This window comes from Phasianus colchicus, chromosome 26 (assembly GCF_987193195.1).
Source record: "Phasianus colchicus chromosome 26, bPhaCol1.hap1.1, whole genome shotgun sequence".
Classification (NCBI taxonomy): domain Eukaryota; kingdom Metazoa; phylum Chordata; class Aves; order Galliformes; family Phasianidae; genus Phasianus; species Phasianus colchicus.
Genome location: NC_143461.1, coordinates 4,931,849 through 4,948,724, shown reverse-complemented (window position 1 = coordinate 4,948,724; position 16,876 = coordinate 4,931,849). Strand labels below are relative to the sequence as shown.

General features: G+C 54.0%; 1 protein-coding gene across 2 annotated transcripts in view; it reads right to left on the bottom strand.

Annotated features, from left to right (window-relative positions):
• The window catches only part of MLLT6 (MLLT6, PHD finger containing), a 38,544-nt gene extending 21,668 nt beyond the window's left edge, over positions 1-16,876 (bottom strand). Inside the window, exons 1-7 of one of the 2 annotated variants that reach the window (XM_031600651.2) lie at positions 16,391-16,876; positions 13,263-13,342; positions 8,928-8,982; positions 7,741-7,850; positions 7,312-7,415; positions 6,526-6,619; positions 5,545-5,652 (exon numbers count right to left, since the gene is read on the bottom strand). In XM_031600651.2, the coding sequence (XP_031456511.1) occupies positions 5,545-5,652; positions 6,526-6,619; positions 7,312-7,415; positions 7,741-7,850; positions 8,928-8,982; positions 13,263-13,342; positions 16,391-16,499 (660 nt within the window). In that variant the 5' untranslated portion in view covers positions 16,500-16,876. The remainder of the gene's footprint in view (positions 1-5,544; positions 5,653-6,525; positions 6,620-7,311; positions 7,416-7,740; positions 7,851-8,927; positions 8,983-13,262; positions 13,343-16,390) is intronic. The other variant, XM_031600652.2, reaches the window with a different exon arrangement.

Here is a 16,876-nt window from a genome sequence, read left to right as displayed (position 1 = left end):
GCAGGAGCCACACACCTCCTTACAACACAGAACTCATTCCCTCTCTTTCAGACCCCCAAATGCATTTCAGCCTCGAAGGTGCAAGAGGGGGGAATACAGCATGATGCTGTGAGTACCAGCCAGCCAGTGCTGGAATCATTTAAATCCACGTTCACAGTCAGGATGGGACAAGAGAGAGCCAAACCACAGCTATGACACTGAGCCTACACACCTACACACACCCACATGGAGAAGGAGAGGAATGTCCTGCCTGCCACCACTGCGAGCCACGAAACCTCCCACGATGTCACCGTGATGCTAACAGCCAAACTCACATCCTCCAGCTCCAAAATGCTGCCTGTCTCCTGGCTGAACAGCCTCCCCTCACTGCTGGTAAAGCCTGCAACAGCCAACTGAGCAGCGCTCTGCTTCTCTGTAGGAGTGCATACATATGTACATATTCAGCAAGAGCCCTGCCTGCACAATAGGGACCAGATTTCTGGAACGCCTCAGTTCCCATTCAGATGCTTGAATAAACCATCACATTCTCCAAAATAATAAACGCTGGGCACGGAGCTCCTTTGAAGATCTGGCCTTCTCTCCATGTGCTGAGCAACTGCACACAAACTGCAGATGTGCCCTGCAGAGAGCAGCCTTCGTGCTCTGCCACTGCAACCCGATGAGGAGCAGAGCAGTGCCCCGTGTTAAGTGGGCATGGTTAATTAGTGCCATGGCTCAGCAGGTGGGCAGAGCGAGGTGCTGGTGGGATGGTGATGCCCACAAAGGCACCGGGACAGGAACAGGCTCGGTCCCTCCTGGCTGGATGCTCATATGCACTAAGGCAACCCAGGCCTCCCCCAGCAGCTGTGGGTTCTCTCCAGGAACTGGAAGGCTCCAAATACTTCCTGCCAGAACCACAGGGTGCAAAGAAGGGAGGGCAGGAGGAGCAGAGGGCAGCAGCATCATCCCCTGCCTCTCAAGTGCCTGCTCTGTACCCAGCTATGCTGTGCCCAGCACTCCCCAGAGCTCCTCTGGAAACCTTTCCAGGAAACTTTCCAGACCTGCGTGGCTATGCCATGAAGCAGAACCCATTGGAGGAGGAGGAGGAGAAAAAGAGGATGCACTGCGTGCAGGAAACCTCTCACTGCCCACATTTTTGCAAGCCAAAGCTGAGCCCTACCTTGCAGCTGCTGGATGCTCCCTGCAGTAGGTAGGCATGCTGGGCGAGCTGCAGTCTGCAGGGAGCACAAACCTGTCCCCAAGCAACAAACTTCATGGAAAATGAGCCCTTCCCATGCAGGGCTGAGCAGCTGGAGCTTGGCATGTGGGCATGGGGCAGGGCAGGCCATAGTGGAGGGGGGGGGAGGGCACGGCCACACCAGGGACATGCCAGCCACACAATCTCCCTTCGTGCTCAACCAGCAGAGAAGGAATGAAACAGGATCTCTTGCTGCCAAAAAGGGCTGTGCACAGTTCCTCCTCTTCCCCCCCTTGCTGGCTCCCCTTCCCAGAGCCCCCTCTTCTAATCTGATGGACACCAGCAATGGGATCGTTAAAAGTAGACCAGGCAGGGAAGGAAGGAGGGCAGAGCCAGGAGTTGGGAAGAGCCAAATGGGCTCTGCTGCTCCCTCCCTCTTTCCCAGGCTCTCTGAACTCCCTGCCCAAAGGAGGAGGAGGAGGAGGAGGAGGAGAACAGGGCTGCAGCCATGGCAGCCGCAGTGAGGAGGAAGGCACCGGGCAGAGGGGCACCAAACCCCCTCCTAGACCCCCCACCTGCACTGCAAAAGGCCCCAGAAAGGAGTCAAGGATGCTGCCAAACAAGGCTCCTCTGCTAGATTAGAGCAGACTGAGGTTCAGCACTCCTTCCCACGTGGAAAAAGCGTCGGCTTTGCACCTCAGTGCCTGCGTGGAAACAAAGCTCCAAGACTTCAGATGGACCTCCATCACGAACCCAAAGGCAAACACAAAAAGCCTTACAGAATCCAATGGCTCTGGGGGCTGCAAGGAGGAGGAGGCAGCACAGCCATGGTCCTGGCTTCCACCCTGCAGTGAGGGAAGCAGTTTGGGAGCTCACCGTGTGTCAGGACTGTGCAGAACTGCTCCATCCCCAGCCCTGGGGCAAAGCTGCAGGTGGGTTCCTTTGCTCCAATCTCTGCCTCTGGTTCCTGCATCACTGCAAGTCTCCAGGATGGGGGTTTTCCCCTCTCATAACCACCTCCCACGTTCAGTCCCCTAATTTTGCTCACGGATTCCAGGAGTTTGGTAAGAGCAGCACTGGATGAGCATCCCTGCTCATTAAGAGCAGCACTGGATGAGTGTCTCTGCTTTATGCCTTAATATCTTGTAGCATTTCTGTGCTCCCATTCACTCCTGGTGGGACAAACTACGTTCCATGGGGTATAGTAATTTATTTTTCTATGCATTTCCAGCAGACAATATAGGTGACAGAACATCTGCACTTCATTCAACTCCAGCATTTTCTTGGTGTTTAGCTATTGCTTTGTTTCTTTCTTTCTTAATCTTTCTTCCTTTCTTTCTTCCTTTCTTTCTTCCTTCCTTTCCCTTTTAAACAAACCCTGCAAAGGCTCCCACAGGGCAGAGCACACACATGGCACTACCAACCCCAAGGAAATAAACGGGGATCTTTTTTCTAACGTCTGGCATGTCCAAAGCTTGGAGTTCTCCCATTTTCAGGACAGCACAGAAGGAAATGCTGGAGTTGGTATCATTAGTGCCTGCAAGGGGCGGGGGATCTTGTTGCTGGCCTGCAGTCCCACATCACAATCATCCCTTGTCCTGCAGAGAACAAGATTCTTCACAAACACCAGGCTGCTTCCCAGCAGGGCTCAGGAACCCAAAGCCCAGCTCTGTTGTCATACTGAAGCCACGGGGCTCAGCGCGGTGCTCCTCACTTTGTGCTCCTCTAAAGCAGAGCAGCACTGCTCTGCTCTGTGTTGGGGCACTGAATGCCATGCAGAGCACCTGCAGCCTGGAGCTCACACACCGTGCTGTGCAGTGAGCATTCAGCACCCGGTGCAGGATGGAACCCGACAGCCATACAGGTGGACAGACTCAGGGCAAAGCTGTTCTGCAGCAGCTCAGTGCAGCAGCACATCCAGCTGCCCTGCAACATGTTGGTTAGATCACACTCTGCATGTCAGGTACTCCAAAACTCTGTGGGAAGCATCAATTTGGGCTCAGCCCCAATTTGGGCTCAGCTCCTTTTTGGGCTCAACCCCAATTTGGGTTCAACCCGAATTTGGGCTCAACTCCTTTATGGGCTCAACCCCAATTTGCGCTCAGCTCCTTTTTGGGCTCAGCCCCAATTTGGGCTCAACCCCAATTTGCGCTCAGCTCCTTTTTGGGCTCAACCCCAATTTGGGCTCAGCTCCTTTTTGGGTTCAGCCCCAATTTGGGTTCAACTCCAATTTGGGCTCAGCCCCAATTTGGGTTCAACCCCAATTTGGGCTCAGCTCCTTTTTGGGCTCAACCCCAATTTGCGCTCAACCCCAATTTGGGCTCAACCCCAATTTGGCCACCTCCATCCACCCTCCCTGCCCCTTCCAAGCATCCTTACAACCCCCAGCCCTGCTGCTCTGCCCCTGCAGCCCCACTCTGGTCTTCCTGCCCTCCCCATGGGGACGCAGACGATTCAGCCCTGGCACTGCAGCTGCACCAAGCACTCCAAGCCCCACCAGGGCCTCACTGCACCCACAGCAACAAGACGGACTCTGCATGCTTCCGAAGGAGCCTGGAGGCCAACAATAGTGCCAAGCAACACCAGGAAGCTATAAATAAAACCCCAACCCTCCTGCTTTTGCTTCCCCCTGGCGCTGACCTGCTTTCCAAGCTGGCCAGCAGCGCTGCACCAGCCTGCACCCAGCCAGAGCTGTGCAAACACACCAAAGCTCTGCCAGCCCCCAGCTTTGCACTGTCAGTTATCATCCCAGCCCATCACCCAACCCTGCCCTCCCCTCCTCTCTCACCCCCCCCCCCAACTGCTCCTGCCTAAAAATAGTGCGTTCCAGCGCAGCGCTTCGCCCCGTGCCAACCTCCCAGCCCATGCACAGATGCTCTTTCTCCTTCCTCCTCCCCTCCCAGCAGCTGAGCACACACACACGAGGAGTAAACACTCCCAATATGTTTGAGCCTTGTCACCAGTGGGAAATTTACTGACTCGGTGTCACTGGCTACGTGCAGACCTGGGAAGTGAGGCTTGCCTTGTTTGCACACATATCAGGTAGGTTTGGGCAAGCTTCCCAAGCACCTCATGGGCACGGTGGGCAGTGTTTCAAGCTGGATATTGAAGGATAACCTCTGTAAATAAAGAGGGAGACGGCTTTCCTGCCCACACAGCTTATGGGCTCTCAGCTGAGCCTGCCAGCAGGGTGCCAGCAGGTCATTCAGCACGGCCACATTGCTTCTGAAAGCCTGGAAACTGGGCTGGGATCCACCAGGCTCCAGCCACACAACCCAAGGGCTGCTGCTGGATGTGGGTCACTGTGATTACCCACTCAGCATCATTTATTCACGCTGAGGATGCAACAAGGGGAGAGCACACACAGGAAAACAAGCAGGCAGCCCTACACCGAGGGCCTCAAGCTGTCATTTCCATCGGGTCACCACATCACAACGGGGTAATTTGGCTTTTGACCACAGCAAAAAACATGCAGAGGTCATTTGTTGGAATAATTCTGGGTTTTTTTCCAAACAAAAACCACAGCCTGACCAATGCAGGATGAAAAACTGACAGCACTGAATGCATTCCCTCCCATGTTATTTCCACTGCAGATTCTACACCCCTGTTTTGGGGTGCGAAGGGGGGAAAGCCAGAGCTCTGCTGGGATTCTGCCCTCTGTGCTCACTGCTGTTTCTCCTTGAAATACAAACCTTCATCACGTGGCTCCGTTGGTTAATTATGAACCCCGGCGTGCTGTTAACACAGCCTGTAACCTTGCAGCAATTTTGATGAGTACACCTTAACCAGCACAGTTAAACAAACAACGCTCGCACTCATCAGATCTGGCACGCAGTGCCCTTCTAAACACTTGTTTAGCAAATGTAAGTTATTTTCAGGAGTGGACTTGAAGCAGGTGGCACAAAGCACTACTTATGTTATAGGAAGCGGTGCTGCTGCTGGTAATTAAGCTGCTGGTCGAAGCTTAGCTTACTCATCAGTCCCCTAAAAGTTGGGATCAGGGAACTGAGGATAATGACCCCCAGTTTATCAAGCTCTCGTGTTTAACATCACAGCTCAAAGTACTCCCAGGGATCAGCCCTGCAGATGGAACCCACAGCACAACGTCAACGTGTCATAAGAGAGATGGGAAAGCTGTGCATCTCATGGGCCAGCACACCTCTATAATCCAAACACACAACCTGGCTCCCCATTCCCCATGCTCTATTTGCACGTTTCTGGGTTCCCATCACAAAAGTTCAGATCTCTGAGCACAGATCCCTTTGCAGAGCCCCCCTGAGGATCCATCCATGCTCCCTGCGCCTCCCTTCCCCTCCTCACCTCCATCTCTCTGCCTCAGGACCGAGAGCTCTGCACACACATCTCACCTTCTTTGGCCTTTCGTGGTGGGACACGTGCTTCTCCTGGGTGGGGGACGTGGATCTGCTCCGCCTCCCAGCAATGAAGGAGCTGCCTGCAGAGTGCCGTGAGGTCTTCTGGGGTCAGCGGGGAAGGGGAGCCATGGAAAGCAGGGGTGGGGGTCAGGAACAGAGAGAGGGAACGGTTTTATAGAGCCCAGCTTTCACCCGAGCGATGCCACCGTAAGTGAATGGCTCACAACATGCGGGGCTGAGTTCTGTCTGCATCAGATAGCCCTGCTACTAAGATGGAAACCACCATCCTGCAGACCAGAGGAATGGAAGCAGCGATGCTGCTTGGATAAATCAACCCTCCTGAGACACGGCGTGCAGTTTTTGGTCTCGTGTGGGGCTGTGGGGAAGGCTGCCCAGGAATATTGCTGTTCATCCCAGATCTGAGCTGCGCTCACATCAAATACTGAGGGTACCTGCAGGGCAGGGCAGGGGTCCTCCAGCTTGGAGGGGAAGCTGGAGACATCAGTCAGTGTGTGATGGCACTGATAAGAAGGGAGGGAAGTGGGCAAAGCAGGTAACAGAGCCACCATGAAGAGGTCAGCTTTCCTTTTTACTGGAGGGGGAGAGCAGGTGTCTGCTAACGATGCTTCTCACTCCTGTAATTAATAGGGGAAATCCTTTGCCTCAAATACCCCTCAAACCACCCACAAATGACTCCACATCCCTTCTGGATTCTCCCTGTCCGATGGCAGAAGCTCAGGCTGTTCTGTTACACCTCCTGCTCGGGGTGCATGTTAACTCCCTGCTCTCCTTTCCCATCTCCTGCCATCCCTTGCACCGAAATGCAGCACCTCCTTCGAAGAGAAAACATCCCTTTGACATCTTGGGATCGCTTCTGCAGCCACACAGGTGGGATGAGGGAAGCCAAATGCAGGATGAAGATGATGCCTTACGTATGACAAAAAAAAATCCCCATTGAAGGATGAGGAAACTCACCATCTTATTGAAGTGGTACTTGCAGTAGCCACAATACTTGACGTTGTCAACTTCCAGGACTTCTTCTTCACACAGGAGGCCAGCCATCTGGGCACTGGAATACATGGAATCAGCAGGAGGATAACAAGAATTACACACAGCCAGACGTGGTGTCTCATAAATGGCCAAACAACAGTTCAGGGCACCCAGGGAAGGTGGTGAATCCTCCCGTTTTGTTTGGCTAATAGTCTTTGGGGAAGTGGATGGAGAAGCAGAGTTCAGACTATTTTAAATCCATATTAAGACTATTAGAATTGCCACTACTTTTCCACCAAACTGCTGAGCAATTTTTGCTTTTCTTAAGGGAGCAGCAGCAGCTCCAGCAGAAGACACACAAGGAGGAAGGAATCTGAGCAGGGCTGGGAATCCCCTCGTTGTGCTGGTGGGCAGTGCTGCTTTCAGGCTGCAGGGGTACACGAGGATATCAGCCCTTAACATCACATCACCTAGATGATACCGTGCTGGAAAAGGAACATTCCTGGCTCATGACTCATCCCTTCTCTCCTTGGATTCCACACAGTCCTAGGGAAATCCCCAGCCCTCATTCTCAGCGGGGAAGGCTTTGCTGAAACCTCAGCCTTCCTGGGGAAGTTCCCCTTGCAAACAGAACACGGATGAGATATCCCTCAACAGAACACACACAAGAGGGATTTGCCCCAAGCCTTACACACCACTGCGTGCTGCAGCCCCAAAGCCACAGCAGCAAAACCACCAGCTGGGAACTGATGCAGAGAGGATGGAGCTCACCAGGTGACATGGAAAGCTTGCCGACAGCCGTGCCGGTTGCACGCCATGCACGCTCCAGAAGCTGCTTTGCTCTCCCTGCCCTGCTCCTCACAAATGTAGCAGGTCTGCAAAAAAAAAAAAAGAAAAAAAGGCAAAGGGAATCTCTCAGAGAAGCAGGCTGCTCTGCTGTTCCCCAGGAGGCAAAGCTTTCAGGAGCTCAGCTCTCACATCACCTCCCTCTTGAGATGGCAGCTGCAGTCGTTTCTCAGTGCCACGCACACGACTCACGCAGCCCCTTCTCCAACCCCAAACAATGCATGCGTTTGATCCAAACAGGTTATTTGATCAAAATAAACACAGGAGCTGGGAGATTGTGCAGGTGGCCACAAAAGACTAAAAGAAGCCAGGAAACAAGGCAGGGTAAGCATCCTTGGGGCAAGGAGGGCTCACCTTGTTGAAGCGGTCGTGCGGGACGTACTGCAGGACGATGGGCTCCATGGTCAGCACGTTGGCAAACTGCACCTCTGGGATGTACAGAGCACACACAACGTGGGCCCAGCCTGGGGAAGCAAAGGCAGAGCAGTGCTGAACGTGCTGCAGCACAGAAGAGCCCTCTGCTCACGCAGGGCTGCAGAAAGGCACGGCAGGGAAAGAAGGAAGAGAAATATAGGAAGGAAGCCAACTTGAGTTAGATATTAGATTTGAAACGCTGCTTGTTGTAACTTGGTTAGGAATCAGAGCCTTTGTGGGAGGAAGATGGGCAGATAGACAGGAGAACGCAGAGGTTTCTTTGGGGAAAAGCACCGTGCAGCACTCAGCGCCCTTCAAACCTGAGGACTCATAACCCAGTGCTGCAGATCTAACCAAAGCCATGGGCAGCGTCCCAGCAGTAAGTGATGCTGATGGGGTGAGTCTGACGTGTGGTCCCATGCCAGTGGGAACAAAGCTCCCTTTATTGGCTGCTATCAGTGGCTGGAGAAGGCTCTTTTTCACCAAGCCAAGTGAGATTACAATCTGAAGCCACCAAGACGCTCCCCCAAATCAGATGTGTCAGCTGAAATTCCATCTGGTCAGGACAGAACTGAGAAAGCTTGAAGGTCAGGAGCCTTTGGGGGTTGATCCATGCTGGTATGCTGACTGCACTGGCAGAAATTGGTTAGAATGAGGGTGGACTCACTCGGATGGGCAGAGCTGGGCTCTATGGTTACAGAGTCACACAGCATTCGAAGCACTCAGGCTGTGTGTGCACAGTGACACGTGCATAACACCTCGTGTGCCTGTCTGCACAGACCTGCCCAAACCACAGAATGACAGCAGGAAGATGCTATGCTATTACAAAGCAATCCCCCATATGGGGATGCTATTGAACTAAGGTTCTTCTAGCAGACAATACTGCCAAACACACCCAGGGCTCAGGGCTTCCTCTCCAAATCTTATTCTCCATCAGAATAAAGACCTCCCTCACCACTATCAAGGTGCAGGGCACGAAGGTATGGAAGCCTTTCTGAAAACTGATTTCTCAGGGCAGAATGCTCACATCCTTTGTGCTTCCAGCTTCATTTTGCTGGTGATGCAGCTCAAAGGAGAATTGCTTTGCAGCCAGGAGAGCTGCTGGGACCCCAATGCTCTGCACTCACCTCCGTTGTCAGTCCGTTTCAGGGCTCCATCTTTGTGGGGACACAGCTCACATCTCTTGAAATGAAGCAGAAACAACAAGTTTAATCTGACTTCCCCACCTAAGGCACAGGGCTGGGAGAAGGGTGGTTGGTTTAGAATGTGCTTCTGAAAGACGGGGCTGCTTTCAAGGAGAGGAAGTGGAAGGAGGGCTGAGAGCGGTGTGGGTACAGAAAGACACTGAGCTGTGTCAGACTGTGTGATATGGACACGTTTAAGCCCCAACCTGGGGGCCACAGGCAGCTCTTGACTTTCATGGGGCTTTTTAAAAAGAAGTTTTGGTCCTTGCGGTCGTGAAGTAAAACTGAAAACCGTGACTCAGAGAGCAAAAGGCAAATAAGCAGAAGCCATTATCTATCTTTGCCTCTTTCCTTCCTTCCTTTTCTCTTTCTCTTGTGATATATATATATATTTTTTTTTTCCAGCCAGTCTCATGACTGGGGCTGCTGTAACATTTCCAACAGCTATGGGTTGCCCAGCCCCATAGCCCAGCACTGCTCACTGCTGTCTGCTCTGGATCCTCAGTTTCCATATGCAGATGTGCACTGGGGAGGTTTGGGGGCACGCTGGCACACACAGGTGACCCCCTCCCAGCCCTTCTCCTTCCCTAGCAGAAATACCAGATTTGTAAAATAATAATAATAATAGTTAATTAAAGAAACCCACCAATAATGGTGATTTTTTTTTTCCTGTGCTTCACCAGAAAGTTTTGAACTGAGCTGCCAGGCATTGCAGAAGGATGGTGGCTGTACTGCTAGGAGCGCTGTGCCATGAGAAGCACTCATCAAGAGCAGCCCTCCAGCACAAGTACTGCTGCTCAGACACACCTGAGCACATTCCACAAACGTGGGCATCCTCAAACACCCCCAAAGACCCTCCACAAAGGTGGGCATCCTCATCCATCCCCAAAAACCTTCACCTTCCATAGAGGTTGGCATCCTCACCCATCCCCAAAGACCTTCCATACAGGTGGGCATCCTTATACACCCCCAAAGACCTTCCATACAGGTGGGCATCCTCACCCATCCCCAAAGACCTTCCATACAGGTGGGCATCCTCACCCATCCCCAAAGACCTTCCATAGAGGTGGGCGTCCTCACCCATCCTCAAAGACCTTCCATAAAGGTGGGCATCCTTATATACCCCCAAAGACCTTCCATAAAGGTGGGCATCCTCACCCATCCTCAAAGACCTTCCATAGAGGTGGGCATCCTCACCCATCCCCAAAGACCTTCCATACAGGTGGGCATCCTCACCCATCCCCAAAGACCTTCCATACAGGTGGGCATCCTTATACACTCCCAAAAACCTTCCACAGAGGTGGGCATCCTTGTACATCCCTGAAGACCATCCTTAGAGGTGGGCATCCCTGTACATCCCAAATTCCTTCCATAGAGGCGGGCATCCTCACGGAGCTCAGTGCTCCTCCTGCTGACGTTCAGACACAAGCAGTGGGACTGCAGTGCTGTGGGCAGCAGTGAGGCTCATCCCAGCTCTCAAATCCCCACGACAATGCACAAATAAGTGATGAAGGGACAAAAACCGGTGCCCACCTCACTTTCCCTGCAACTTTGCTTGGAATACGCGGTTCACATTGCTGCTGCTTGGGTCCAGACTGACGGAGAGGCTCTCACAATTAGCATGGAAAGCCAAGACAGAAAAAACAACTGGGTGAACCGAGACACTGTAATAAGAAATTTGCACTTGAAAAGGCCCCTCCGCTCTCCCTTCCACCCCTCGGATCAAAGCGGCTCTCCCACCACGCGATTAGCAAAGCTCTGATTGTAACAAGAGGGGTTAACAGCTCCATCGGCCCCACACAAGACTTTTAATAGCCCTGCCTCTAAATGACAGCTAAAGCTTTCACATGATCCCTCACATGAGTGCCCTCTGGCCATCGCAGCTCACCGGGCTCGCCAGACAATTTGATTACAAAGTGGATGGGTTTGAGCTGCTTACGGTAAGCACAAAGCATCGGCTGCATCCTTTAGGGACCCGCACGTTTGAGCCGGGATGCGGGCAGGGATTAACGGTACCTCCTCCTTTCACTCAACCTGTGCAGCCTCCGGGGTTTTTACTTTAATTCTTTGGGAAAAGAGCGGAGTTGGTTGATTAAAAGCAAGGTTGGAGCTCCTGACTCCCCTTCCTTCCCTCCCCCCCCAGGGCTGTGGACTCAGGGACAGAGCCATGGGAGCATCATCCCACTGCGGTCAGGGCACTGAGCTCCTTCCAAACCAAAGAGGAGACGGACTCCCCCTAAAGCACAGACAACACAAAGTTTTCAAGGAGAGCAGCATCCTTTGCACTTTCCTATCTCGCTTTCAAAGCAGAAATATCAATATTTAGCCAATGCAGACGCTTGTTGTGGAACCTCAAAGCTGGTTACAAGCTTTATCCACGGAGGCAGACGGAGAAGAAAGACGCCGCTGTTTTGCAAAAGGAGTTTGCAACGAAAGAAACACAAATCTCAATTCGTCCCGCTGCTGGGAGTGGGTTTTGCACTCAGAAAGCAGCGTTCCTCTGAGAGCAGCGTGTGCAGGAAGGCAGCACTGCAGCAGAGGTGCAGTGATACCCATGGCAGTGCTGCACCACGGAGCGCACATCCAACGGCACCGCAGCGGCGGAGCTGAGCGCATCGCCCAGGACCTGACTCATTTCCCTCACTCTGATCACACTACATCAAAGAAGATTCTTTTCGTGCATTTTACCCATCTGCACATCTGCTGCTATGACTGGAAAGGTGAAGGATTTGGATAGGAAGTTGCCCCCAGCTCTGCTTTGGGAAGGAAGATTATCACCGCTGGGTTATCGGAGCAGCAGGGCTGAATGCTGCAGGATGGAAGGGTATGAGAGATTTCAGGGGGGCTGAGCTAAATGAGCAGCCACCTGTGGGGGTGATGTTTGTTTGACACCTTGGAAGTGCCTGAAGCACAAGAGGAAAGTGGGAACCCTTGTGATGAGCTCAGGTGAGGAGGAGCTGCATGCACTACTACGGGTTGCATTGCTGCTCCACTTCTCTTTACCTGGGAGAGGGGGGAGGAAGGAGGCTCAGGAAACCCAAATTCCTTTCTTTGCTCTGAAGCGATCTGCAGGATGTAAAGCTGCTCAGAGACACATTTGATCCTCTTTACTGCCGCACATAAAAGCGGCGTCTCACAAAGGGAGGAGAGCTCAGGTCTGAAAGCCTGGTCTTGTTTACACTCTCGCTTCCAATGAGGAATGAGTCACTGCGATGCAGGATGCGTGGCACAGATACCTACTTCCCCATCCACCCCTCCTTGCCAAGTTCTTCACCCATCCGTGGAGCAGATCACACTTTTGTCCTGCAGTGAGCAAAGCCCAGCTGGGATGGAGCACACATCTGTAGAGATCCCCTCTGTTGGCTTCATCCAAAAATGAGCTGAAACAGCTCAGAAGGCAGCGTGAGCATCCATCAGTGCTGACCATCCCAGCTGAGCTCTTCTCTGTTTGAAAAAGGCCACGCTTCAATCTAAACTCACTTTGAAGGAAGTGAAGCGGGGGACTATCTTGGACTTAGGGCAGAGCAGAGGCAATGGCTCCAATACAGCTGACAGATCTGCATCCAGGCCCTCAGCAGCAGCTGGTGCAGCCCCATCTGATGGGGGCTCACATGTGCAGGCACTGCAAGGAGCTGCTGTGCTATAACCTCACAGCCCACACAAATAACTGCCCCACAGACAGACCTCAGGGGCACTGCTGGCCCGATGGCTTCCACTTCTCTGCCCCACCAGGGTTAATTAAGAACGTTTGCAAAGTGTTCCATGCAGCTAAACTGCTACTTAGGCAGAAATGAAGCCCTGGTCCAGCATCCTGGCATTTCCTTCCTCTATGCAACAAATCCTTCACACGGGAGACCATTGCTGCAAGTGAGACAGGAATTCCAGCCTGTCAGCAGTGTCTCAAGTGATGACAGCCCTCCAGCACTGCAAAACTTTCTGAGGAGCTGCACAGAAGAGCCACAACCTTTTACAAGCACACCGTTATGCTTGAGGTCTCCAGATTTCCCTGCTGTCACTTTGCTTACAAGCTCCTTTGGCAGCGCTCTCACTGAAACGGTTTAGAGAACCCTCTGATATAATTCCTCCTATTGCACAAATAAGAAGCGAAGGGAAAGATTTGGAAAGAGAATTGGTCCCTCGGGATGGTGAGGGGTGAATTCCTTGCTTAAAGTCACACTGTAGGGTTTGGGCAGAGCTGGGATCCCTCGGTCAGGGCAGTGGCATGAAGGGCTCTGCCCCAATCTGCTCCCCATAGGAACACGTGGGTTCTGTACTCACCACCCTGGCGGCTCTCTCTTGAGATTCACACTTCCGACAGAACCACGGGCCAGTAGGAACCTGGACAATCCCATAGCAAGCTGCGAGGGAAGCAGAAACATTCATTTGACCATCTTTGAACGGAGCAATTTTCATGTCTTATTGGTCAGAAGCGGGTAACAGAACCAAGAATTGCACTCGAGCAGCATTCTCTTCCCCTTTCTCATTTCTACACCCAACAGCAGCAGGCAGCCCAGAGTGAGAGGTCCAGCATGACACAGTGATCCAACGAGCTCACAGCCAGAAGGAAGCATTCCAGTGAGAATCTGCCCTAAAGTGGGAATGCAGCACTTCAGAGACCGGTTCTGCCCAACGAACCCAAATGGGGTCAATTCTCACCCCTTAACTTTGCAAGCATCACCAGTGATCTGAATCTAACACTGTCCCATAGATGGCTGCTAAGCACCTTCTCCATAATCAGTGGTAAGATAGATCTCAGCATGGTGAAGGGAATGATGTGAGCACCAAATTCGGATATTCAGGAGCACCCCAGGAACGGGTTACATGTTAACTCCATCTCCCAACAAAGCTGCTTCCTCACCCAGCTGCACCAGGCATCCCTTCTGCTTTTCACGCCCCTATGGATTGTCTCAGGGGTTTCCCTCTGCAAGCTGCAGCTCCCACGCTTCTAACATTCATTCCTTGTCCCACAGGGCCGTGCTGCTTGAAGCCCATCACCTCCATGGATGCTCTCTGTTGAGGCCTTGAGGGAGCTTTGGTGAACCTGAGCACCGCACAGGTGGGTTTATAGCAACAGAGCTGGTAAAGATAGGGGTAAGAAATAAAGCTGTGTGTGTCCAGGTGGGGGAATTCTCGGAGGAAAGAGCAAATTCTATCTCCTGTATTCCACTTTCAGATGCGAGCTGGCAGTTGGAATGGAATCCCGGCCACTCGAGACATTTGAAACTAGGTTGGACAAAGCATCTGAAAATATCCTGCTGGAAGCAATCCGGTGCTGTCCCCGGGGAAAGGAGCAGCCACGACCCACAGCAGGCTCTCTCCATCTCTCTAATGTCTTTTATTCTGCTTCAGCCAGGAAAACGAACGCAATGCTGGAGTTAAACTGAGAGAGCCGACTGCAAGATGAGCCAAGGCACAGACACAAGGAAATAGAAACTACATGAAAGCAATGACAGAGGAGCCTGCCGAGGGTCCATCTTTAGCAACAGGCTCAGGGCCAACAGCAAGCACTCAGCTGGAGCCAGCGTGAGCTTCTGTGCCCGCTGCTTCCAAAAGGAAAACGGGGAAGAAAACAAGGAGAAAAGCAGACTGTCAATAAGGCAGAGCTGAAAACGTCATCTGCAAATGTTCTTCTTGGAGATTTCGTTTCCAGTTTTTGTTAAGGTCTTGAATGATTTTTTTTGCTGGAGAGATGTCTTAGTGTCGTCACAGAAGTGGTACTGGTGGTTTTTAACTCAGCTCTGTGCTGAGCAGGGGGTTCCTCACTGAGCCTGACAGTCATCCCAAAAGCCAACGTTGGTTCTGCAGCTATTCAGGCATCAAACACAGCGCGTGGCCTTGGGGAAGGAGATGAGATGAACTCCCACTATGGTTTGCTTCTCTTTAGGAACCTGAAGCCCAGCAAAACACCGCACTGCTGCTGTGCTTGGGGAGCAAACTGAAGGTGTTCTGAGCAGCCACTGCACACTGCTCTGCTCCCCGTGAGCTGCTACATCCTAACTACACAGCTGTGCTTTCCAAGCACACCAGCAGTGCTCTCCAAGGGGCTCTTCCAACGCGCTCCAGCTCTACCAAATCAACACAACCTGCCTGCTGTTAGCAGCCAGCACATCCATCTCTGTGGCCACGGGGCCCAGAAGCACGCACCCTCAACGTGCCACAATTTGAAATCATTCCTGCCACCAAATCGAAGCATCCGGATGAACCTTGGCGGCGAGCACGTGGATGTCAGCATCCTTTACCTCCCTCCAAAAACAGCGGTGAATGAAACCACTCCCTCACACGCAGTCCGATGAGAGATGGGAGGAATGGAAGAGCTGCACCACCGACATTCAGAAGCCAAACATCCTTCCAGAGAGACCCAACACGGAGGCAACCAGGAGATGCTGAGCACTGACCGAGCGCAGAGCAACCCTGACCGGCTTGGCTTCCTCTTTCATCCCCTCTCCCATCACCTGCTGTCAGCACAAGCACGGGAAAAAAGGAGAAGAAAGCTCCACCTGCGGACCCCCAGAGCCGCGCCTGATGCGGGAGGCATTTCGTGCGGCCGGACAGCGGGGAGAGCCGCGTAGGAAGGGGTTGGGACACGCGGTGAGATGGATGTGATAATAATAGACGGCAACACGGACACGCCAGATGAGACCAGAAACCTCGGTGCTGTTCAAAACAAACCAGCCGGGCCGATCGCCGCTCCTCTCTGTCGGATTTAAAGACACACAAACGCGCGCACGTCTCTATTTCCTGGGAGATGCGCGGAGGACAAACTTTCCGGTCCCATCGCGTGTGTTAGGGGCGTGCTCCGAGTCATTTAAAATGCAAATCGCGCTTATCTCGGGGAGGAGAAGGGCCGCTTCCTCCCTGCCCTCGGAGGAGGCGGCGGCTGCCGGGCCCGCGGCCGCCCCCGCGGGGTTACACGGGGCCATGCGCGGCCGCGGGGCACGGAGGGGCGGAGGGTCTGAACCCCCCCTCCGCACCGCGGTGCCCGACCCCAACCCCCCCACCCCCCTCCGCCCCTCCCGGCCGTGCGGACCCCCCTTCTTCTTCCCCCCCCCCTCCCCCCCCCCCGCACCCCGCGGCAGGAAGCGGCCGGCGGCGGCTGTCTGCTCCCGGTACCGCGCACAGCCCCGCACACTGCCGGCCCCCCCCGCACCCAACCCCGGGGCGCAGCTGACGGTCGGTTCCGCTCCCCCCGCGCGGCTCCGCGGCGGAGGCGGCCCGTCGGCAACACCGTTATTTGGAACAATGGGGAGAAAACAAAGCCCCCCCTTTACTCCCCCCCCCCCTCGCCCCCGCTCCCCCGGCCTCCGGGGCTCCCGGCAGGGGAGGCGGCGGCCCCCGCTCCCCCCTCTTCCCTCCCCCCCCTCCGCCCCTCTCTGCCCCGCGGGCGCGATGCGGGGCCGCGCTCCTACCTTGGTGCACCGCCACATTGCAGCCGTGTCCATCGCAGTACACCAGCGGGTTCTCCGCCCAGCCCCGCTCATCAGAACAGACACAGCAGCCTCCCACCATCTCCTTCATACTTCCATGAGGGTTTCCTTTCCCCCCCCCCCCCCCCCCCTTCTCCTCCCTTTACGCACACACTCCTCCTCCCCGCTCCCCTCCCCGTCCGCCGCCTCCTTTCACACGGCCGCCCCACCGGGGGCGAGGGGTGCCCGGCCCCCCGTGGCGGCGGCGCGGCGGTGCGGAGCCGGGCGGTGCTCCGGGTTGGCCCGGGAGGATCGGGGTGGGGGGGGGGGAAACCCGGGGGTGGCGGCGTGCCCCCGCCCCGCGCCCGCCCGCACCCCGCACGCTCGCCCCGCGCCCATGCAACAACGTAGGGACACACGTACACACGTACACACACACACACACGCACGTACACACACATATACACACACACAACCCCCCCCTTTCTG